The 21,707-nt window shown below is 44.8% G+C and overlaps 1 protein-coding gene across 1 annotated transcript in view; it reads left to right on the forward strand.

The window, feature by feature from the left end:
- The window catches only part of TLN2 (talin 2), a 453,275-nt gene that overhangs the window by 360,687 nt on the left and 70,881 nt on the right, over window positions 1-21,707 (forward strand). The window contains exons 34-40 of the mRNA XM_036903054.2: window positions 5,929-6,051; window positions 7,280-7,423; window positions 8,978-9,139; window positions 14,973-15,113; window positions 15,576-15,757; window positions 16,854-16,986; window positions 19,261-19,362. Coding sequence (XP_036758949.2) covers window positions 5,929-6,051; window positions 7,280-7,423; window positions 8,978-9,139; window positions 14,973-15,113; window positions 15,576-15,757; window positions 16,854-16,986; window positions 19,261-19,362 — 987 coding nt within the window. The remainder of the gene's footprint in view (window positions 1-5,928; window positions 6,052-7,279; window positions 7,424-8,977; window positions 9,140-14,972; window positions 15,114-15,575; window positions 15,758-16,853; window positions 16,987-19,260; window positions 19,363-21,707) is intronic.

Raw genomic sequence — 21,707 nt, forward strand, 5'->3', positions numbered from 1 at the left:
ACTCAACAAAATATTAGCAAACCGAATTCAAAAATACATCAAAAGGATCATACACCATGACCAAGTGGGATTCATCCCAGGGATGCAAAGATGGTAAAACATTCGAAAGTCCATCAACATCATCCACCACATCAACAAAAAGAAGGACAAAAACCGTATGATCATCTCCATAGATGCTGAAAAAGCATTTGACAAAGTTCAACATCCATTCATGATAAAAACTCTCAGCAAAATGGGAATAGAGGGCAAGTACCTCAACATAATAAAGGCCATCTATGATAAACCCACAGCCAACATTATATTGAACAGCAAGAAGCTGAAAGCATTTCCTCTGAGATCGGGAACTAGACAGGGATGCCCACTCTCTCCACTGTTATTTAACATAGTACTGGAGGTCCTAGCCACGGCAATCAGACAAAATAAAGAAATACAAGGAATCCAGATTGGTAAGGAAGAAGTTAAACTGTCACTATTTGCAGATGACATGATACTGTACATAAAAAACCCTAAAGACTCCACCCCAAAACTACTAGAACTGATATCAGAATACAACAAAGTTGCAGGATACAAAATCAACACACAGAAATCTGTGGCTTTCCTATACACTAACAATGAACCAACAGAAAGAGAAATCAGGAAAACAACTCCATTCACAATTGCATCAAAAAAAATAAAATACCTAGAAATAAACCTAACCAAGGAAGTGAAAGACTTATACTCGGAAAACTACAAGTCACTCTTAAGAGAAATTAAAGGGGACACTAACAGATGGAAACTCATCCCATGCTCGTGGCTAGGAAGAATTAATACCGTCAAAATGGCCATGCTGCCCAAAGCAATATACAGATTTGATGCAATCCCTATGAAACTACCAGCAACATTCTTCAATGAACTGGAACAAATAATTCAAAAATTCATATGGAAACACCAAAGACCCCGAATAGCCAAAGCAATCCTGAGAAAGAAGAATAAAGTAGGGGGGATCTCACTCCCCAACTTCAAGCTCTACTATAAAGCCATAGTAATCAAGACAATTTGGTACTGGCACAAGAACAGAGCCACAGACCAATGGAACAGACTAGAGAATCCAGACATTAACCAAGACATATATGGTCAATTAATATTTGATAAAGGAGCCATGGACATACAATGGCGAAATGACAGTCTCTTCAACAGAATGTGCTGGCAAAACTTGACAGCTACATGTAGGAGAATGAAACTGGACCATTGTCTAACCCCATATACAAAAGTAAATTCAAAATGGATCAAAGACCTGAATGTAAGTCATGAAACCATTAAACTCTTGGAAGAAAACATAGGCAAAAACCTCTTAGACATAAACATGAGTGACCTCTTCTTGAACATATCTCCCCGGGCAAGGAAAACAACAGCAAAATATGAACAAGTGGGACCATATTAAGCTGAAAAGCTTCTGTACAGCAAAAGACACCATCAATAGAACAAAAAGGAACCCTACGGTATGGGAGAATATATTTGAAAATGACACATCCGATAAAGGCTTGACGTCCAGAATATATAAAGAGCTCATATGCCTCAACAAACAAAAAACAAATAACCCAATTAAAAAATGGGCAGAGGAACTGAACAGACAGTTGTCCAAAAAAGAAATACAGATGGCCAACAGACACATGAAAAGATGCTCCACATCGCTAATTATCAGAGAAATGCAAATTAAAACTACAATGAGGTATCACCTCACACCAGTAAGGATGGCTGCCATCCAAAAGACAAACAACAACAAATGTTGGCAAGGCTGTGGAGAAAGGGGAACCCTCCTACACTGCTGGTGGAAAGCAGTATGGAGGTTCATCAAAATGCTCAAAACAGACCTACCATTTGACCCAGGAATTGCACTCCTAGGAATTTACCCTAAGAATGCAGCAATCAAGTATGAGAAAGATCAGTGCACCCCTATGTTTATCACAGCACTATTTACAATAGCCAAGAATTGGAAGCAACCTAAATGTCCATCGACAGATGAATGGATAAAGAAGATGTGGTACATATACACAATGGAATACTACTCAGCCATAAGAAAAGGGCAAATCCAACCATTTGCAGCTACATGGATGGAGCTGGAGGGTATTATGCTCAGTGAAACAAGCCAAGTGGAGAGAGAGAAATACCAAATGATTTCACTTATCTGTGGAATATAAGAACAAAGGAAAAACTGAAGGAACAAAACAACAGTAGAATCACAGAACTCAAGAATGGACTAACAGGTACCAAAGGGAAAGGGACTGGGGAGGATGGGTGGGTAGGGAGGGATAAGGGGGGGGGGAGAAGTAGGGGGGTATTAAGATTAGCATGCATGGGGGGGTAGGAGAAAAGGGAGGGCTGTACAACACAGAGAAGGCAAGTAGTGATTCTACAACATTTTGCTATGCTGATGGACAGTGACTGTAAAGGGGTTTATAGGGGGGACCTGGTATAGGGGAGAGCCTAGTAAACATAATATTCATCATGTAAGTGTAGATTAGCGATACCAAAAAAAAAAAAAAAAGGGCAGTTCCTGTGTGGTAACATCCAATGAGTTCTACACAAGAGTATAAAGGGCATATAAAAGTGTAGGCAAAGGGTCTGTTTGTGTTTATACAAAGGGTCAAAGCCTAATTGGGTTACCCCAAAAATGAACTAAGATACGATATGAAAAAGAACTTCCAACATCAGCACTCTCTGGAAGACTCATGCCAGAAGATGATCATCAAAAAACCCCAACAATGATCCACGCACTGCTACAGCTGTAGATGCACTCATCCCACCAGTTCCTGGACTTGCCATGGGAATGAGGAAGGAGATATCTAAGCTGGCCTGTGCATACAGTAAAACAACAAATTTGACTGGATCTATACTGTTGGAACTCAACCAAGAATTAGGAGAAGTGCAAATTGTAGCGCTCCAAAATCTTACAACTACAGACCATTTACTGTTAAAAGAACATATGGGATGTGAACATTCCCCAGGAATGGGTTGTTTTAATTTGTCTGATTTCTCTCAGACTGTTCAAGTTCAGTTGGACAATATCCACCATATCATAGATAAGTTTTCACAAATGCCTAAGGGGCCTAACTGGTTTTCTTGGTTTCACTGGAGATGGCTCGTAATTACAGGTAATCTTTGGTTATGTAACTATACTCCTATTATGTTAATGTGTGTGCGCAATTTAAGTAGTAGTTTAAAACCTATACATGCTGAAGTTACTCTACAAGAAGATAAGTCAAAGAAATAGTCAATCTTCCCATGTTTTCTTCCACCTGCTACTTCTATAGCTTTTCTTCTTCCTTCCTAATTACAACCCTTAAATAGAATTTGTGCCTCATATCAAATTTACCGAATATCATAATTCTTCCAAGTGTAAAAGATACCTCAAGACAAATGCTGGGCATAGAAGCTACAGGGCGTAAATATGCAAAGAAATGAAAAGCTAACCATTTCAAACAATAAGGCTTCTCTCTCACTTACCAACTTTACATTTCCCTGTATGGCCCCGGAAGATGACTGGTTAGCCAGAGACGGGTAAGATTCCTCAAGGGAGGAACAACCTAAGACAGGCACAGTCGCAGGGGGGTCATCAGGTGAGAAATTGGGGATCAACAAAGGTGAGGCTTAGAATCTCACCCCCCCGTTCTGAGAGAAATCTTCTGCATACGTGGATGTTTTATTGCCCTTGTCTAGCTTGAATTAACACATAGTCTACAGGCACCCACCTGATCATCTACATTTGCTCTCTTACAACACTAAACTATGTTTTCTACCTTTATCTTGTATCTACCTACCACTTCAGCATTTTATTAAAAATAATAATAATAAAGAGAGAAATGTGGTATCCACATATAAATCAAGTATAAAAATCAAATGAGTATTCATATTTGAACTGACTGTTTATAGTTCATAATGCATGAGCAAAACCAAAGGTTTCTGTGATGGCTGCCCTTGTACTGTTCACCATGTAAGAACTTATTCACTATGTAAGAATTGTTCTCCATGTAAGAAGTTGTTTGCTATGCCTCAGAAGATTGGAGACTGACGAAAATTAGGCTTGGGGTGGATTAATGATTGTGCATTGAGCATTGACTCCCCTATACAGAATTTTATTGTTGTTGACAACCATTTGATCAATAAATATGAGAGATGCCCCCACACACACACACAAAAAAAAGTATACACTTCCTATGGTAAAATAATAAGTAACTGGGATGTAATGAATATAGTCAAGATATTGTAACAGCTTGGTATGGTGATAGCTGGTACCTAGAATTGTCATGTATATAAATGTTGAATCACTATGTTGTACACCTGAAACTAATGTAATGTAATACTGTGTGTCAACTACCCTTCAATAAAAAATAATTATCTACAAAAAAAATAATAATAATAATGCAGCATTCCAGTTTGAAAAAGACAGATGCACCCCTATGTTTATCTCAGCACCATTTACAATAGCCAAGAAATGGAAGCAACCTAAGTGTCCATCAGTAGATGCATGTATAAAGACTATGCGGTACATATACACAATGGAATATTATTCAGCCATAAGAAGAAAACAAATCCTACCATTTGCAACAACATGGATGGAGCCAGAGGGTTTTATGCTCAATGAAATAAGCCAGGTGGAGAAAGACAAGTATCAAATGATTTCACTCATCTGTGGAGTATAAGAACAAAGAAAAAAACTGAAGGAGCAAAACAGCAGCACACTCACAGAACCCAAGAATGGACTAACCTGTTACCAAATGGAAAGGGAATGGGGAGGATGGGTGGGAAGGGAGGGACAAGGGGGGTAAAGAAGGGGCAATACGATTAGCACACATAATGTAGGGGGTGGGGTGCATGGGGAGGGCTGTTCAACACAGAGAAGACAAGTAGTGACTCTATAGCATCTTACTAGGCTGATGGACAGTGACTGTAATGGATTTTTTGGGAGGGACTTGATGATGGGGGGAGTCTAGTAACCATAATGTTGCTCATGTAATTGTAGATTAATGATACCAAAAATATTTATATATATCCTCTAAGTCGTTTGCTTTGCAAGTCCTTATGTAAATTGGATTGTTTTGTATGTATAAGCTATTTTAGGGCATTTCTTTTTTCCATCCAAGATGGCTTATTGTAAACAGAGAACTCTGAGTTTGGTTCTAGACATTGCAATGCCATCGTCTCTCCAAAGGGTCGTGTTGAATATCCTTCCACTCCACCACTTGTGACCCTGGAAAGTAGGACCTGCCCTCCTGGGACAGGATGAGGCCCACAGAAGATTGAACATCAGATACCGAGCAGGCTGCCCTGCCTCTGCTCATGTGGCCTTCTGTGTGACCTTTTACAAGGTGCTTAACCTCTCTGGGTTGGATCCTGCATATGAAAATCCCTTTCTGAAGCAAGAATCCACCAGTGATTTTCAAAGTAAGGGGAAATACTTAGAAATTTAGGAGGCGCCCTTAGTGTTCAGAGTATCTACCTATACACTTCTTAACAAAAGCATTTAGATTTTACTTTCAATAAGTTAATGAATGATATTGGGAAGGGTATGTCTTCTGCTTTCTGGGTATGATATCACCTATCACTGAGTGGATGTGCCTGATTTTTATATTCTTGGAAATAGCAGTTCTCAGGTTCTTCACCCATGGGACGCTCTGGATAGATTTTACATTATTGATCTGTGTGTATTAAGTATTATCTCCTTGAGATATAGATAACTTTAAGATGAAAGGATCATATTTCCCTTACACATTTCTCTCTGAGACAGAAATGATATAACACTCTTGAATCTCTATGCAAATAAAGGAAAATAATCGCAAATGTTTTGTAAATTAAGTGGCCTTGAATGTTAACGTTTGGAAGTGTAGCCCCTCTACCACATGATCTTAAGGGATGCCGGTCAGATAACATTGCTGCTTGTTGGTTTTGCAGGTTCTTGGCGAGTCGATGGCAGGGATTTCACAAAATGCCAAAACAGGGGACCTCCCTGCCTTTGGGGAGTGTGTGGGGATTGCGTCCAAGGCTCTGTGCGGGCTGACAGAGGCTGCAGCCCAGGTAAGGGACTGGTCCCGTGGCCCAGGATACAGGCCTTCCAGCCTGTACCAGATTCCTGTGGAGGGCATGGGGCAGTTCCAGCTTCAGCTCCTGTGCTGGCCAGGGCATTTAGACAAACCACCAGCCAGGTACCCGCCAGGAACAGAGCGGCCTGGGCAGGTGAGTGAGACCCTGAGGGCCACAGACCCAGCCCTGGAGGCCCAGGTTCAGAGGCCACCCTGTTTTCTTTCTTAAAGGCCGTTTTTTCAGATGAGTTGTTTTAGTGGGGGAAGAAAAAAAAATGTGTGTTACATAATTCAAATTCTCTCTGAGGCTTTAGAATTGCAAAAATCTTAGTCATGCCCTTTTTAGGATCAGAGGGAGAAAAACTAGATCCCTTCTTGCAGAGATGTGATTAGGCATGTTCCTGGCTCTCTCCTTTGACTATCCTCTGCGTTTCCAATAACTGTAGGGCTCATGGGACTGAAACTTCAAATATCAGCATTTATCTTGAAGGATTTATCATTTGACAATTACCTTGAGAAGATTTTACTGAGCCAAAGAAAAACATCCCTACTTTGGAGGATGAAATGATCTTGCCCCTCAAATCTCAGGGGAAATGAACTGGGGTTAAAATTCTCATAGACCCATTTTCTCTGTTAATTTAACTCACACACCCAAAGGGATTTAAGAGAACCCTCTTTTATAGCCATTTTTTCCCCCTTGGAGACCAAATACTGCTTTTTTATTCTTCTTCTTGAGCCATTGTAATCATTCTTTCTTCTTATTGAACACACTGACCCAAACAATAAGGATGCAATATGGTGTGAGATGAGAAACCCTCATGTGTGGGGCAGCCTCTGGGGGTGGCTGACCGAGCAGCTCTGCACCATCGGTTTTGACCCACTTTTGTCCTACGTCTCCCCACTGCAAGCCAAAGAATCAGCTTCCTGCTGAGGCTGGGTACCCTCATGGTCATAAAATGGCTGCCAGAAGCAGTCAGAGCTGTATCCATCCTTCTCAATGCCCCACAGAGGAGCTTTTGAGGCTTTTTTATGCCAAGAAGACTCCTGTGAGCATGTCCCTGGCCCAGGCTGGCATTGGCCTGTCCATCCCTAGACCCTGACCAGCTTGCACTAAGGAGCTTCTTAGAATAACTGCTGCATATATATGGCAACACCATTGTCCCCCACAGGCTTATCTAGGAGCCCAGAAAGCCTGAGCTGTGGATTTCCTCTTTCCTTTCCAGGCTGCATACTTGGTCGGCATCTCTGATCCAAACAGCCAGGCGGGCCACCAGGGCCTCGTGGACCCCATCCAATTTGCCCGGGCTAACCAGGCTATCCAGATGGCATGCCAGAACCTGGTGGACCCCGGCAGCAGCCCGTCACAGGTAACGCGGGGCAAGGATATGAGATCTGTGCATTCCCAGTAGGTGGGTTGTGGGAGCCTGTGAGGAATTAGTAAGGAATATGTTCTTCCAGAGCTTGCAAAGTCAGCTAAATGCAGCACAGTGGATAATGATTTAAGAGGATATTACAAAATGTTGTGGAATTGGAAATGTACAGGTGCTTTGAAATGGGGTGCCAGCAGGCAGTAGGAGTGAAGTTCTCACCATGAGGGTCAGCAGGAGTCTCCTAATTCCATTCAGTTCAGGGAATGTACACTGAGGGCTTGTTCTCTGCTCAGCACTTAGGATCAATACAAGTAAGACCTGATCGCCTTTTTCCCTGGCTATTACTCTGTCTGGTCAAGTTTGGTAGAGGAATGATCAGGGTATGGCGGCAGTGCCAGGGAGGCACAGAGAAGGGTGTGATGAATTCTCTGAGGGGCTGTCAGGGCTCACTCCACAGAGATGGTGGTACTGAACCAGGCCTCCAAGTTGGGCCAGAGTCCATAGCACAAGGACTGTATGTGTGACATTCCATGATATTCCCAAGTGGCATGGAGTCCTGTTCACTTATTTGAGCAGGTTTGTGCTCAAATGACTAAGAACTGGCCTACATGGGCTAATAGAGGCAGCCTGTGAGTGGCACGTCCACCATGAACCCTGAGACGGACATTTGTTAGGAAGGGCCCAAGTAAAGGAGGCACTAAGGGACCATCTGGACCTACAACAGGCCTGAGAGCTGGTGTGTAAGACCTCAGTGTACCTGAGATTCCTTACCTGTCCCATTAGGGCCTAACAGGTGTTACCAGCCTCAGCAGAGTAGATCAGGTGCATCCAGGAGAGCTATGTGGGGTAAAGCCTAGGAGATTCCTGAGCCAGACCTAGTGGGGTGCCCTGAGCCCACCTGTGGATGAGGGAAGGAGCTGGTGCACCTTGATGCTTGTTTTACTCACCTAGACCTGAGCTCTCCTGCTTGCTGGCCCCTAGCTGCAAGTGGCTAGAAAGGGCTTGAAATGTAGCTAGTCCAAATCACGATGGGCTCTATGTGTAAACACACACTGGATTTTGAAGACTTGATCCAATAAGAAAAGATTGTGAAATCTCAGTAATATTCTTAAATTGACTATATGGGAAAATGAAATGTTTTGGATAAATCAAGTGAAATAAAATATATTATTTAAATTAATTTCTCTGGTTTCTCTACTTATTTTAATGTGGCTTCTAGGAAATTTAAAATTACATACACGGTTCACATACCATTTCTGTTGGGCAGCGCGCTGGCCTAGACCCTGGACCGTATCCCTCCTGGCTGGGGTTCCAAAGCACAGCTGACTGCACAGCAGCACCTCCTTTGTTTTCCTTCGTTCCCTCCTCCTTAATAAATCGTACCCTGTGCTTTCTTGGGGTGACTTTGATGGTGGCAGAACTGACACATGCTCTGGGGACACAGGCCCAGAAGAAGAAGAGCCCAGGGCTCAGGTTCAGGGGGACTCCTCTGAACTTCATGTCTCTTCCCTGAAGCCAGGGGTGCCCCCAACCCAGCTCCATGCTTTATAGGTTCTGTCAGCTGCCACGATCGTCGCCAAGCACACCTCGGCCTTGTGCAATGCCTGCCGCATCGCCTCATCCAAGACAGCCAACCCGGTGGCCAAGAGGCACTTCGTGCAGTCAGCCAAGGAGGTCGCCAACAGCACCGCCAACCTGGTGAAGACCATCAAGGTGGGTCGCTGAGCTGAGGCCTCAGCCACCCCTGTACCACCTACTGCAGAGGGGAAGGAAGTACTGTGTTTAAGCTCAGCTCTCCTAAGGCATGTCTAGTGAAGTCTGACTTCTAATTGGGTCTCATGATTTAAATCACTGAGGAGTCCTTACTAAGGGAGATGTTTATCTTGGAAGAACCAACAGCCTTGGTCTTTACTAACCTTTTAGTAGAGAGTGGGGGTGCACCCCAAAATCTGTACATGAGAAGCTTAGGGGCAGAATTCTGTTTAGAAGGGTTTGACTATACAGCATCTCTTGGCACTATGTTTTAGTAGCAAACACCTTGTGTTTGTGTGTGTGCTACTTAAACTGTTTGCTTTTGAGGGATGGGTTTGAGAGGGTTAATAGAGGGCTCTGCCGCTGTTGCTTGATCAGTTGGACCAAGAAAGGTGGAGGGAGAAAGGAATGGGAAATTGTGGGAAATCACTTTAATTTTTTTGATGAGTTTAATCTATAATATTCTGATAATAGTTGTTTAAATGTTTAAAACAGAGCTTTCCTTACTTATACCACATGCATCTTTGTTTTAAAGGCCTTAGGTTGCAGGGGAGGCAGGGGCAGGGTGCCCTTGGGAGGAGGGAGTTGCAGTAGCTAAGCTGTAATGCTTGCAGGTGGGTGACAGAAACCAGAGACCCAGTCTGCCCCAAGCAGGGGCCAAGCAGGCAGCAGACCTGGTAGAGAACAGCCTCAGCCGGACAGCCAGCCACAGGCAAAGGGCCCAGAGCCTGCCTCCCAGCCCCTGAGGAGATTGTTGTGGAAGGCAAACTACCACTGCCAGTTCTGTGGAAAGCTGGATCTGCCAAAAGGCAAGGCATTGGAGGGGTAGCGGTTTATTTAAGGATCTTCCCATTCATTGAGGTAGGATGGTCCGCTTTGTTGCTGGGCAAGTCCTAGAGTGATGGGACTTAGCCCCGTTCTCTCCAGAGGATGTACAACCATACACCTCATTTTCTGTGTGCTGCACAAACTCAGGTTGATCATGTGGAGAAATTACTCACTAGGCTGAGCCAAGCAGAGGCAAGGGAGAGAAGACGCAGCCCAGCAGCCGTTGGAGGCTGGCAGGCGAGAGCATGGGGCAGTTATCCAGTCAGCAGTTTCTTAGCTGTTCAAACAAAGAGACAAAAAAAATAAAAATACAAATAAAAACCTGGCTATTGAAAGACAGTAATAAGATAGGTAAAAAATGAATTAATAAATTAAAGCCAGTGCCCAGGTGCCCCTAGGATCCTGGTAGCAGCTTACCTTAATAACCATCATAGTTCATGATATTAGAAATTAATAAAACTTACATTTTTTTTAATGTTCAGTTTGTACAAAGCCTGTTCCAAGTGTTCTGTGTGTGCGTTACTCATTCAGTCCACACACCCATCCTGTGCTTGCCATCCCCATTTTATAGTCAGGACAGTGAAGTACAAGGAGGTTACGTATTTCCCAAGTTGACTCAGCCAGGAGGTGATGAATGGGATTCAAACCCAGATCCCAGAGCCGCTGCTCCTCCATGGCATCCTGCTCTTGCCCCTGGCATTCCATTCCAGTCTTTAGCATGGAGAGACTGATCCATCTCACCGACCTGGGAAGAAATACCTTGATGTGTTTACAGAGCTTGTGTGCAAGTCTGGGGAGACAGGGATGGAAAGAGCAATAGAGCTGAAAGCTGGGGGTACACCTTATATAATCAGCTCATTTTTCTTCAATGTGGCCATTTTCTGATCATTAAAAAACAGACTGGATGAAGCAAGGGGGGAAAAGAAACGAAAGAAACTGTAGAAATTCCTGGAAACCTTTCTTCTCTGCCCCCTCCTTCGTTTCTTGACCTATGTCTGTATAAAACATCTCTGTTAAGATCTCATCTTCTTTCAGATTCTCCTCACAGTGTCAAACCCTCTTTGCAATTCCCTGTAGCACATGAGCTCTTGTGATGGGCTAAAAGCTGCACAGAAACATCAGAGGAGGGTTGCAGGGTGGATGTGATGTGGAGAAGATGAAGGCCTGGGCTCCTGTGAGCATCCGGGCAGTCGGCAACAATGCACAAGGAACAGAACTGAAACTGTTGCCCCTCAACCTGCCTAAATGTGCTTGGCTTTTCACTTCCCATGGGGTGGCAGGGTTTGCTAGGAGCCATGAGCTTTGTTTTTAATTTACTAATAGGAAAATGGTAAAGGTCATTTTACTGTAGCATGCCACACTATATACTGAGTAGATTTCCTGTTTTAGAGAGTGACTAAGAATCCTGTCAAATAGCAAAACACATACAAATTTTAATTCCCTAAATGCTTAAGACAGCTGCCTGTAAGTTTTACACTTTCTAGTGTTTTACTGTGTTTTTTTTAAATAATGAGGACGCACTGAAGCCTAAATCTCAGCTGCCACACTCACAAAGAAAGGAGGGGAGCCCAGGAGCCCAGGTGGAGGAACAGGGAGGGCAGGGAGCAGATCACTTTGCAGTGGGTTATCAGCACCCATTAGAATGTATGACAGGAATCTTAATTCACTACTGAAAGCATTCTTTCAATTCCAAAGTTTGGCCCTGCAAGAATAAATACCTTTATCCTACTTCTCACCAGGGGTTGCTCTAAATGCCAGATGAGTTAGCAGCACAAGGACCCCTAATCATGGATATTGTCTACTGCTCAGTGCATATACAGTTGCCTGCTTTTCTTTTTCCACTCAGCTTATTACCGTGTCTCACATCAGATGTGTGGAATGGAATGTTATTTTAAATGTGCAGTCGCTCAGGCCTGGGTGCCAAGTAGAAATTGTGCAACAGCAGCTTTTATTTTTCTGAGAAGCTAGAGTGTAGCCTTCCCTCTCACAGCAAAGTTGAAGCTTAGGGTTTTGCAATTAAGCATTTCCAGTGCATACGAAAGACACCAGATTCAGCTCTCATTAATGGATTTGACTTGGCTGTAAGTATCTGGGTTATCCTTATGTTTGGATTGATGAAGTAGGTTTCTTCAGAAGAAAAAGAATGAAGAAGACACCTCTTAGGCTTCTCTTACTCTTTGTTCTTGATGCCTCTGTCTAAGGTCAGTGGGATAGAAGGGAGCCAGGGGCCCTGGGTTCTGGTTTGAGGCATGACCTTGGCATAGACATCACTTTCTAGGTTGGTTTTATCATCTGGAACATTGGGGATTTGGGATTAAGTGATCTTGAGGTCCTCTCTGACCGAAGTCCATGAATCTTTGATTCTCGTGCACTTGCAGAATTATTTCTTCCAGATCTCTGTGCAATTTTGCTAAGTAAGAATATTTAGAGGAGACCTGGCCCAGGGGTCAAGAATGCCCTTGCCCTGATGGGGCCTGGGCCTTCAGCTAAGTGAATTTACCCTTTCATTGTATGGCTGGTGTACTAGACATTCCGTGACGGGACAACCGCATGGGAACTGTCATGCTTGCGTAAAAGTCCCCAGCAGGTTTGAGTGCTCAGCATACTGGGGTGGCTCGGCTGTCCCCAGGGGAAGCCACATTCTGGAGTGAAGCAGTATCTATGTAAACCATCCATTCGGATGTTAAATTCTCCTTTGAGAGAGTCTTTCCTTTTTGAAAATGAAAACAAGTGGTTAATGTGGCTTGGCGTCCTATTTCACGTTATTCAACATCCAGTCCTATGGACAGCAATGAGCTACATGCTATGTGGTTTTAGGGCCCATGCTCAAAAAAAAGTCCTTTCTTCATCCTATTAGTGCAACTTATGAAACTGCACACTTAGAAGCCCATTCCTTGGGATTTATCTTGGGTAATCAGCTTTTCGTTTTGAAAAAGCTCAACTAAGGGTTGGAGGCTTGATCAGATGCCAGCCTTCCTAATAGGCCCAGAGGGTTATAGAAAATAGAAAAAGGGGTGGGAAGAGTAGAGAGGTAAGGAGGAGGAGAATGTGCACCACCTGTGGGGGGCTTGGCATCTTCCCTTGAGCTAGAAGGCCGTAGCATCCCAATTGTAGGGGGCATGATTGCCCCGGTGCAGCTTGGATTCGGGTTCCTTTAATGAATGAGTCTGCCCCTGCCATCTGCCTGCTTCACTGGCTTGCCTGTGCTGGGGCCACTTCTGTCAGGCTCCTGCTGTGTGGCCCCCGCTCTGTCTCCCTCTGTATTCCCAAGTCGCTCTGAAGCCTGGTAGGACCTGACCTCAAGGAGTCAATGATGTCAATAGCACAAGATTAGAGGCCCAAGACATTTCACTGGATACACTGCCAGCGCCCAGCACCACACAGGGTACAGATGCTAACTCAACATTAGTTGAGTACTTGAATGGCCCTTAGAACTGAGGCCATAGATGAACAAGAAGTAGCAGGCATGCAGTGTTTCCACTGGGCCTGGAAGAATGGCAGAATCGTGAGGTTAGGGTAGAGGTCAGCCCCTATCTGGTGGGGAAAGCAAGAGCACAGGCAAGCCACGCATTGTATCAGCCAAGACAGTAAATTAGCCAGGCTCCTGGGAATTCCAATGAAAATGTTAGCATGGTGGATGTGTAATTATTGTCCCGGGCTGCCAAGGCTTGATTGGAATGTAGTTGTTATTCAGAAATAGCCTTTAAAACTACGGTGCCTGCCTACTCTTGCCTTATCAAAAAATAGAAATGCTCGCATCTCATATCTGGTTTGTTTCATAACGTTCGTGCCTCTGGTTTTTTTGTTCCCTATCTAAATCGGCTTTTTATGTTGCTCAAAATGGTTAAAAATTTAAAGGTCATTTAACAAGGAAATTTACATTCATCTACAAACATAACTGCCTTCTCATATGGAGCCCTTTGTTGGAAGGCAGGGGTGCTGTCACTGGGCCACAGGCTGTTGCTTTGAAAGGTCTTGTTCTTGAGGAGGTAGAGTCTAGGTTACCCTGGAAAGTGTTAACCCTTTGTGAGGCAGCCTGCATGGATCACCAGCTGCATTCCTGGATTTGCAGCCATCTGGATCATTAATAAGCAATGTGACTGATCATTCAATGCCAGTGTCTCACCTGCTCCTAATTTTAAAAAAGGAAAACTATTGGAGCATAAGATAGACAAAAAGCACACACGTGTGAGAGCTTAGTGAATTTTCTCAAGTTGAATACAGCAAGGTAAGCACAGCCAGGTCAAGAAACAGAACGTGGCCAGCCCCCAGAAGCTGCTTCTGTGCTCCTTCAGGCTTACCTGCTCCGATGAGTGACCTTGACTGCTAACAGTCTACATTAATTTCACCTGTTTTTGTACATTGCACAAATGGAATCACATAGTAGATCCTTTTGTGCCTGGTCTCCTTGACCATGATGTTGGGGGTAGTTCTAGTCCATTCCCTCCCACTGGATTCTGTTTTACTTATTTCAGAATGGCAGATATGGAAGCCCTATCACCGTCAGTCATTCAGGGACATCCAGGTAAAACTTAGAAAAAGTGATGTGCCACCCAATGTTTAGAATTTTTAGTTGGGAAGGACTAGACTGGAGCAGAGTGGAAATGGAGAGGAAGAGCCGAGGGTTGGAAATGGTTCAGCTGCAAGTTTGGCAATACAGCTCATAGGGGGTGAAGGGCAGGGTGCTCTTTGAATCTGTGTCTGCCTCATGGGAGCAGGAAGTTGATGGACTGTGAGGTCAACCGCCCTCTGAGCTACATGTTCAGCTTTATTTCTTATAATTACAAATGAGGCCCTCAGCTTGATGGCAGAGATCTCTCCAGTTAGTTCTTATTCATTGTTTATGAGTTCACCAAATATTTCCAGTATTCCAAGTAAACCACCTTTTCTTGCTGGAAGGTGATTACTGGGGCCCATGGGTGGTTTGTGCTTCTCAGTGGGGTGGCCTCCATGTTTCTCCCATCAGGCCCTAGATGGTGATTTCTCTGAAGACAATCGCAATAAATGTCGCGTTGCCACCGCACCCTTGATCGAGGCTGTGGAGAACCTGACAGCATTTGCATCCAACCCTGAGTTCGTCAGCATTCCTGCCCAGATCAGCTCTGAGGTAGGGAGTCATTGCAGCAAAGGGAATCGGCATCTTTGGCTAGATTTGTGTGACACTGATGAGCATGAACAGTTAAGAATTCCAAAGCCCTCTCTGTCTCTGGGTAGGGCACTGCTATTGTCAGAGACAAAGCGGGCACAGAGTTAATGAAACTCAATGTCTGCACATCCCTTAGAGGTGATATCTTAGCTTTGTATGTTGAGAACAATCTCAGCATAGAGGTTTGGAGATGATTCTTTCTTTGTATGGGTCACATTCAAAAATGATATTTAAGAATTGGCCGTGGACCCAAGTCTTCCCCATTCAGACCCTCTGTGAGCCAGCCTCCAAGGTTCCTATGCTCTGTGTCTTCTTCCAAAGAGCAGACGTGGTAACTTGGTAAAAGCATAGGACTTGCCAGGGCCCAATTCATTCACTCAGTGCATGCACCCTGCTCTTGACCCTTCTGCTCCTTGGTCCCAGGGCTCCCAGGCACAGGAACCAATCCTGGTCTCAGCCAAGACCATGCTGGAGAGCTCATCGTACCTCATCCGCACTGCACGCTCACTGGCCATCAACCCCAAAGACCCACCCACCTGGTCTGTGCTAGCCGGACATTCCCACACTGTGTCGGACTCCATCAAGAGTCTCATCACATCTATCAGGTTAGTTTCTCCTCCAGAAATTGCTGGGGGCCTGCATCAGAACAGAGCAAGGGCAATAAGCCCATCAGAACTTTAATTTAGTAGCAGTGTGGTTGGTCATTATCATCTTTTTCTTTATCTCTTTGGGACCAGTGGTAGCACTGGTCACAACGATGGTTAAGCACTTATGGTATGTTGGCCATTCTTCCAAGCGTCTTACCCATACTACCTTATTGGATCATCGTGACAACCTTGTAAGGTAGATGCTGCCATTGCTGTCTTTTTACTGATGAGATAATTCAGACAGAAAGGACTTAGGTAACATCCCCAAGGTCATCCCCAGGCTTGGTGGTGCTAGTCCCAGTCTTCCTAACCACTGCACCACATTTCCTAGACCTAAGGGTGCCTATACCTTATGTCTGGCACCACCATTTATTTAGCAGGATTTGGGATCACTTTATTTTGCTCATAAGACAAAAAAATATTCTAGCCCCCACCCCCCACCAGCAACTCTGGGCATCTCTGATCTCTTTGGTGATAGCAGGAGCCTGAAAAAAATGTCCCCTGAGAAGATAAAACATTTCTGAAGTTGACCAAAGGTCATCCCCCGCAGCACGGAGCACATCCCTTAGTTATATTTTGTTTTTTAATTGCTTTTGAAACTCAGGGTGACAGTTAATTTTCTTAATGTCTTACAAGGAAAAATCCTTGTAAATATTTAAATTCCTACCACAGCCTGGGATTTTGTGAATAGTATGCTATGTAGAGAGCATAACATGTTTGCCCTGGAAATAGCACTGAACTTTTTTTTTTTTTTTCCCTAATAAGGGAATAGAGAGAAGTCCAGATTGTTTCATTTTCAGTTGCTGGGCTTCAGCCTGACATGGAGGGCAGCACCATATCCTTCGTCCAAAAATAAGTAGAGTTAACCCAAGTGTTAACTTAAGAAGTACGTGGACTTTGCATAGAGGCATTGCCCAGCAAGGGTCAGAGATTAACTCCTTAAAACAATTGAGTGTGGTGGAGAGTAGACAGGGCTCCTGGCCCACCAGTGCGGGAGTGGGCTCTGGAACTTGAGCCCCATGGAAACTGTGTTTGACTCACCCTGTCCTTCCAGGGACAAGGCCCCTGGACAGAGGGAGTGTGACTACTCCATCGATGGCATCAACCGGTGCATCCGGGACATCGAGCAGGCCTCACTGGCAGCCGTCAGCCAGAGCTTGGCCACCAGGGACGACATCTCTGTGGAGGTATGCGGGGGCTCTGTGGCCAGCTCAGAAGCCTCTCCAAGTGCTGAAGAATTTCAGCATCAGGCTTCAGGAGATGAGGGCATGGGACTAATATGTTTTGGATGCTGGGGTTTCATCACTGAACCACCTTCCCCTGGAACCAACCCGGAAGCATTTGGAAGGGGTAAGGCAAATGCTGAGGAGAGAACGATGGGGGCCGAAAGTTCAAATATGGCAAAAGTTTGAGGGAAAATTATCAGTGTCAGATAAGTGTCAAGAAGGTGGAGTTACCATATTCAGTTTAACAATCCGTAGAGCAGACCGCAGCAGACAAGTAAAATTTGAAAGTTTCTTTGTCATATTTCATCAATGAACTTTTGCCTAAAGGGGAAATTTGGCATTAAACTCTATGCATTTGATCCACTCAGAGATAAAGAATTCTGTTCTGAGTTACTCAGTATTTAGTATTGGGGTACCTTTGGTAGTCTATTATTAATTCAGAGCCAACTTGCCCTCTCTCGCCAGTTTTTCCAAAATTCAGAGTAGAATTTTCCTACTTTGCTTCTTTGAGGTTTTTTTTCTACTACCTGTCTAAAGGCTCCTGATGCATACTTACTTCTCTGTTGAAAAGGCCTGATACTCAGAAGGTGCTTAATAAATATGGATGGTCTGTTTACCGATGTTTTCCTTAGCGTCACTGAATTCATCAACAATGAACTTTGGCCCCTTTCTCTAAGCAGTGGGCCCAGAGTTGATCCTGCTCGTGTTTATTAATAGAGCTATCTATTTCACTCCACTTTTGCCCGCCCCCCCCACCATTTCCAAGGAAAGAAAGAAGGAATAAGTATTCTCATCCTGTGAAGTATGTTAGGATTAACGTTAACCTATTGTTAAAGTAGACATGCATATGGAAGTGTGCGCACGACATTAGTGTGCAGCTTGAGGAATTACCACTAATTACATACCCTTTAACTAGCACCCTGATCAAGAAAACAAAGATGATCAACAGCACCTCAGATCCCCCCTCGCACCCGCCTCCTTTTACCAGCCCTCCCCAAGCCTTTGCTCTGTCTTGACTTCCTCCCTAGGATGAAATTCCTTCCCCTTTAACCTTGAGGGCTCCCTATTGTACCCTACTTAACAGCCCATCTGTAATAGACAACATTGCTGGAATAGTCTTATATTCTTGACTATAATCAGATTATGAATAGGAAGATAGTAATTAGCTAAAGAAGATCCTAGGAAGTGTGGAGGTTTTGCTCTACCTGCCTCCATCTCTCTCTTTTCTTTTGTTTTCAAGTTAGCACCTTCGGTTGTGCCTCTCATTGACTAAACTCTGCTCAAGCTCCCTGCCTGTTTGCAGCCCTGCTCAGTGGGAAGGCAGCACAGGCCAGAGTCTCTGTCTGATGAGCAGGGTGTTATCAGTCTGTCAGGAATCTGCACGTGCAAACCTCAAATGCCCAGTGTTCTGACCTGTTAATCCTGAATCTATCAAATGTAGGTCCTGCAGGAGTGAAGATTCCTGCAAAGGAATTTTGAGAACAGTTTCCACCTTGGAATTCTCCCCCTCCCTCATACCCAGCATCACAGAGATTCCCCTACCCATCCTCACAGCAGGAGTTCAGTGTCTTGGGATGGACAGAGTAAACTCTCTCAGACCTGAGTAGACATGCCTCAAGTGTGCCATTTTCAGTATTTATATCCATGCCACCATCGTCTGAAAGAACTGAGAGTCTGAGCTGAGCTCAGTGGGGATGACACCTGGCATTTCCACAGTGCACTCTCTGGGAAATAGTCCTGTTTTCAGAGTGCTGATCTCATTTTTACAACACCCTCCTCTCCCCTCCCCCCTTAAGGGATTCTTAGTTTTGCAGACACAGCAACTTTGATGTTCCCTCAGACCCCACCACTAGCTGTCTCCATTCGGGCAGAGTTCTCTTCCCTTGTGGGAAAGCCACAGCTGTCCCCCATCTCCAGTGCTTATGTGGAATAACCCAAAATAAAGACTCTATCAGTGGCATCACTTATCTCTGTAATTGGCAGGAGTGAGAAGCCAGTAGGAAAGGTGTTCCTCAGGCCTGTCTGTGTCACTCATGGGTGGAAAGGGGAAGGCGAGAGAGCAGGAGCTGACTGCCCAGGGGAGTGGGGAACCCCTGGGTGGGCAGGGTGGCATACCCAGGCATGTTGATACCCATTATTGTTGTCTCCCTTGTCTTCCGCACGGGCCTTTTTAAATCGGTGCATTACATGGCCAGCAGTCGTGGGGTGAAATTGGCAGCTCTTCTCTCTCATCAGGCCCTACAGGAGCAGCTGACGTCGGTGGTCCAGGAAATCGGGCACCTCATCGATCCCATTGCCACAGCAGCCCGGGGAGAGGCAGCTCAGCTGGGACATAAGGTAATGTGCTCGGGCGGGTCCTGCTGTGTGCACGAGTGGGGGCGGACAGGTTTTCATTGATTTCACTGTTCCCAAATGCCTGGCGCCTGGATCTAATGCTGGCTTAAACTGCAGAAAATAGCACTAAAGCTCCCTCTGGCATTTTCCCCCAAATTGACCATTTGGGGATCTATTTTCACCTGGAGTTGAGATGAAAACTGGAATGCAGTTTGTCTGGTTGTGGTCAAACTTTTCAGCCAGCAAGGCCATTTACAGGCACCTTTTGCTCTTGACCTTCACTGAGATGAGCCAGAGACTGAAGTTGGCATTCCTAGCCTGAGGTCTGCTGTCTTTTGTCCCTGGCTGGCTGGCCTCCTTTCTGATGTATTTAAGGGTACATTGTCTTTCATGCCATCCATGAGTTTTTTTATCCACATTTTCACCCATAAGGAAGCAGAGCTGACTTGCAAACTTCACTCTGAGCAGCTGAAGCCTCCCTTCGTGGCCACCCCAGAGGGGCCCTTCCACTGAGTTCATAACCACAGGGTTGTCACTGCTGACGATGCTTTGCCTCTTTAGGGTTCATTTTGCAAATCCTTCGGGGATCCTTGCTTTGTCAAGTAGACTGTGCCTCAGCAGAGAGAGGGCTGAGATTGAATTTTTAGCACCCTTCGGGGTCTCCTAGCATTTGTCAGTGCAGCCATCGGTATCGATGTGCATATCAAGAAATCAGTAGCCAAAATATTCTCTGCTGGTATTGATTCTAGAAAATCAATAGTCTTGCTTTTTTCAAATTACAGGACAGCTTAAGGGCCTATTAAGCTTCCTGCTGCTGCTTCCTGTTTTTGAGATTTAAAATGGCCAGTGTCTCTGCCTTTTCAAGTTTGGCAAATTTCATTTCTCAGCTGAATTCCTTTATCACCAGTAAAGTGCTTGTCCGCCTGTGTGCAGGTCGGGGGACTGGCCTGGGGGCCGGAACAGGACAGGCTGGTGGGCGGAGGCCGCTGTCTGGGCACCCCCACACGGAAACAGCTGGCAGAGAAATCGGACTTTGTTTCAGCGTAGCTAGTTTTGATTACAGTAGGAATTTCGTAAGAAAATACTTCTAGACTTCTGGGCAACACCCTTGTCTCTGCAGGTATGTTATTAATTTCCATGTCAGTGGGTGGCATCAAAAGGAAAATAATTATGTCACTTGAGTTAGCAATTTACTCTTGACCCTTTGGCTAAACCAGCCTCACTTTCTGAAAGGAGGCTGTGGACAAAAGCAGCCTAGGGGCCCTCTCTGCAGAGCAGTCAGGGCCTGAGAACTGATATCCACATGGTTCTAATGCCTTGTGGCTCGGGTGGGGTCTCTGGTCAGCCCGGATCAGCAGCCTCGGCACCACTTGGGAGTGGTAAGCGCAGATTCTCAGACCCCACCTGCATTAGTTTCCCACTCTTACTGTAACAAATTAGTACAAACTGAGTGACTTAAAACAACAAATTGAACCTCTCACCTGGTTCTGGAGACCAAAATCAGTGTGTTGGCAGGGCCAGCCTGTGTTTGGAGGCTCTCAAGAAGAATCTGTTCTGTGGCTCTTGGCATTCCTTGACTACGTCTGCCCATCTCTGCCTCCATGCTCGTATTGTCTCCTGCTCTTCTGTGTGTCTTTCTCTTCTTCTGTCTCGTACAAGGATACTTTTTACCAGATTTAGAGCCCACCCAAGTGATCCAGGATGATCTCATCTTAAGATCCCTGAATACATCCACAAAGACCCTTTTCTGCTAGTAAGATCACATTCACAGGGTTCTCGGGATTTGCCTGAGGACATGCCTTTTTCAGGGCGACTATTCCACCCACCATGCCCTAGGCCCCGGGGAATTAATGTCACATGCCAATACCCAAAACTGTTATTTTAACTTATGTACTAACCCAGATGAAGATTTTCCTATTTTGTCATGTTAGAAGGTGTTAGAGGCCTTGCTAGACTCCCAAAATACGGAGAAAGTATATCCCTTGGAAAACCTTTGCCCACAATCTGTGAAGAATAATGACACTGCCATTTATTGAGTGCATACTACCTGATGGGCATTATACGAAGTGCTTTCATGTACGCTAACTTAACCCTCCTAAACCATCTTAAGATCTTAGTGCTATGATTAATCCCCATTTCACAGAGGAAGAAACTGAAGTTTTATAGTAATAGGAAGCAATTTGCCTGAGATTTCTCAATAAGGAATTGACAGGGAGGATTCAGATCCATTGATGGTAAAACTAAAGCCTACTCACTCCATCCCCCAGCCAGCTGCCTCCAGGAGGAAGTGGAGTGCCAGTTTAGTTGGCTTAATTATTCTCAGCACACAGCCAGCCTTGACATTTTAC

This window comes from Manis pentadactyla, chromosome 11, assembly GCF_030020395.1.
Source record: "Manis pentadactyla isolate mManPen7 chromosome 11, mManPen7.hap1, whole genome shotgun sequence".
NCBI lineage: Eukaryota > Metazoa > Chordata > Mammalia > Pholidota > Manidae > Manis > Manis pentadactyla.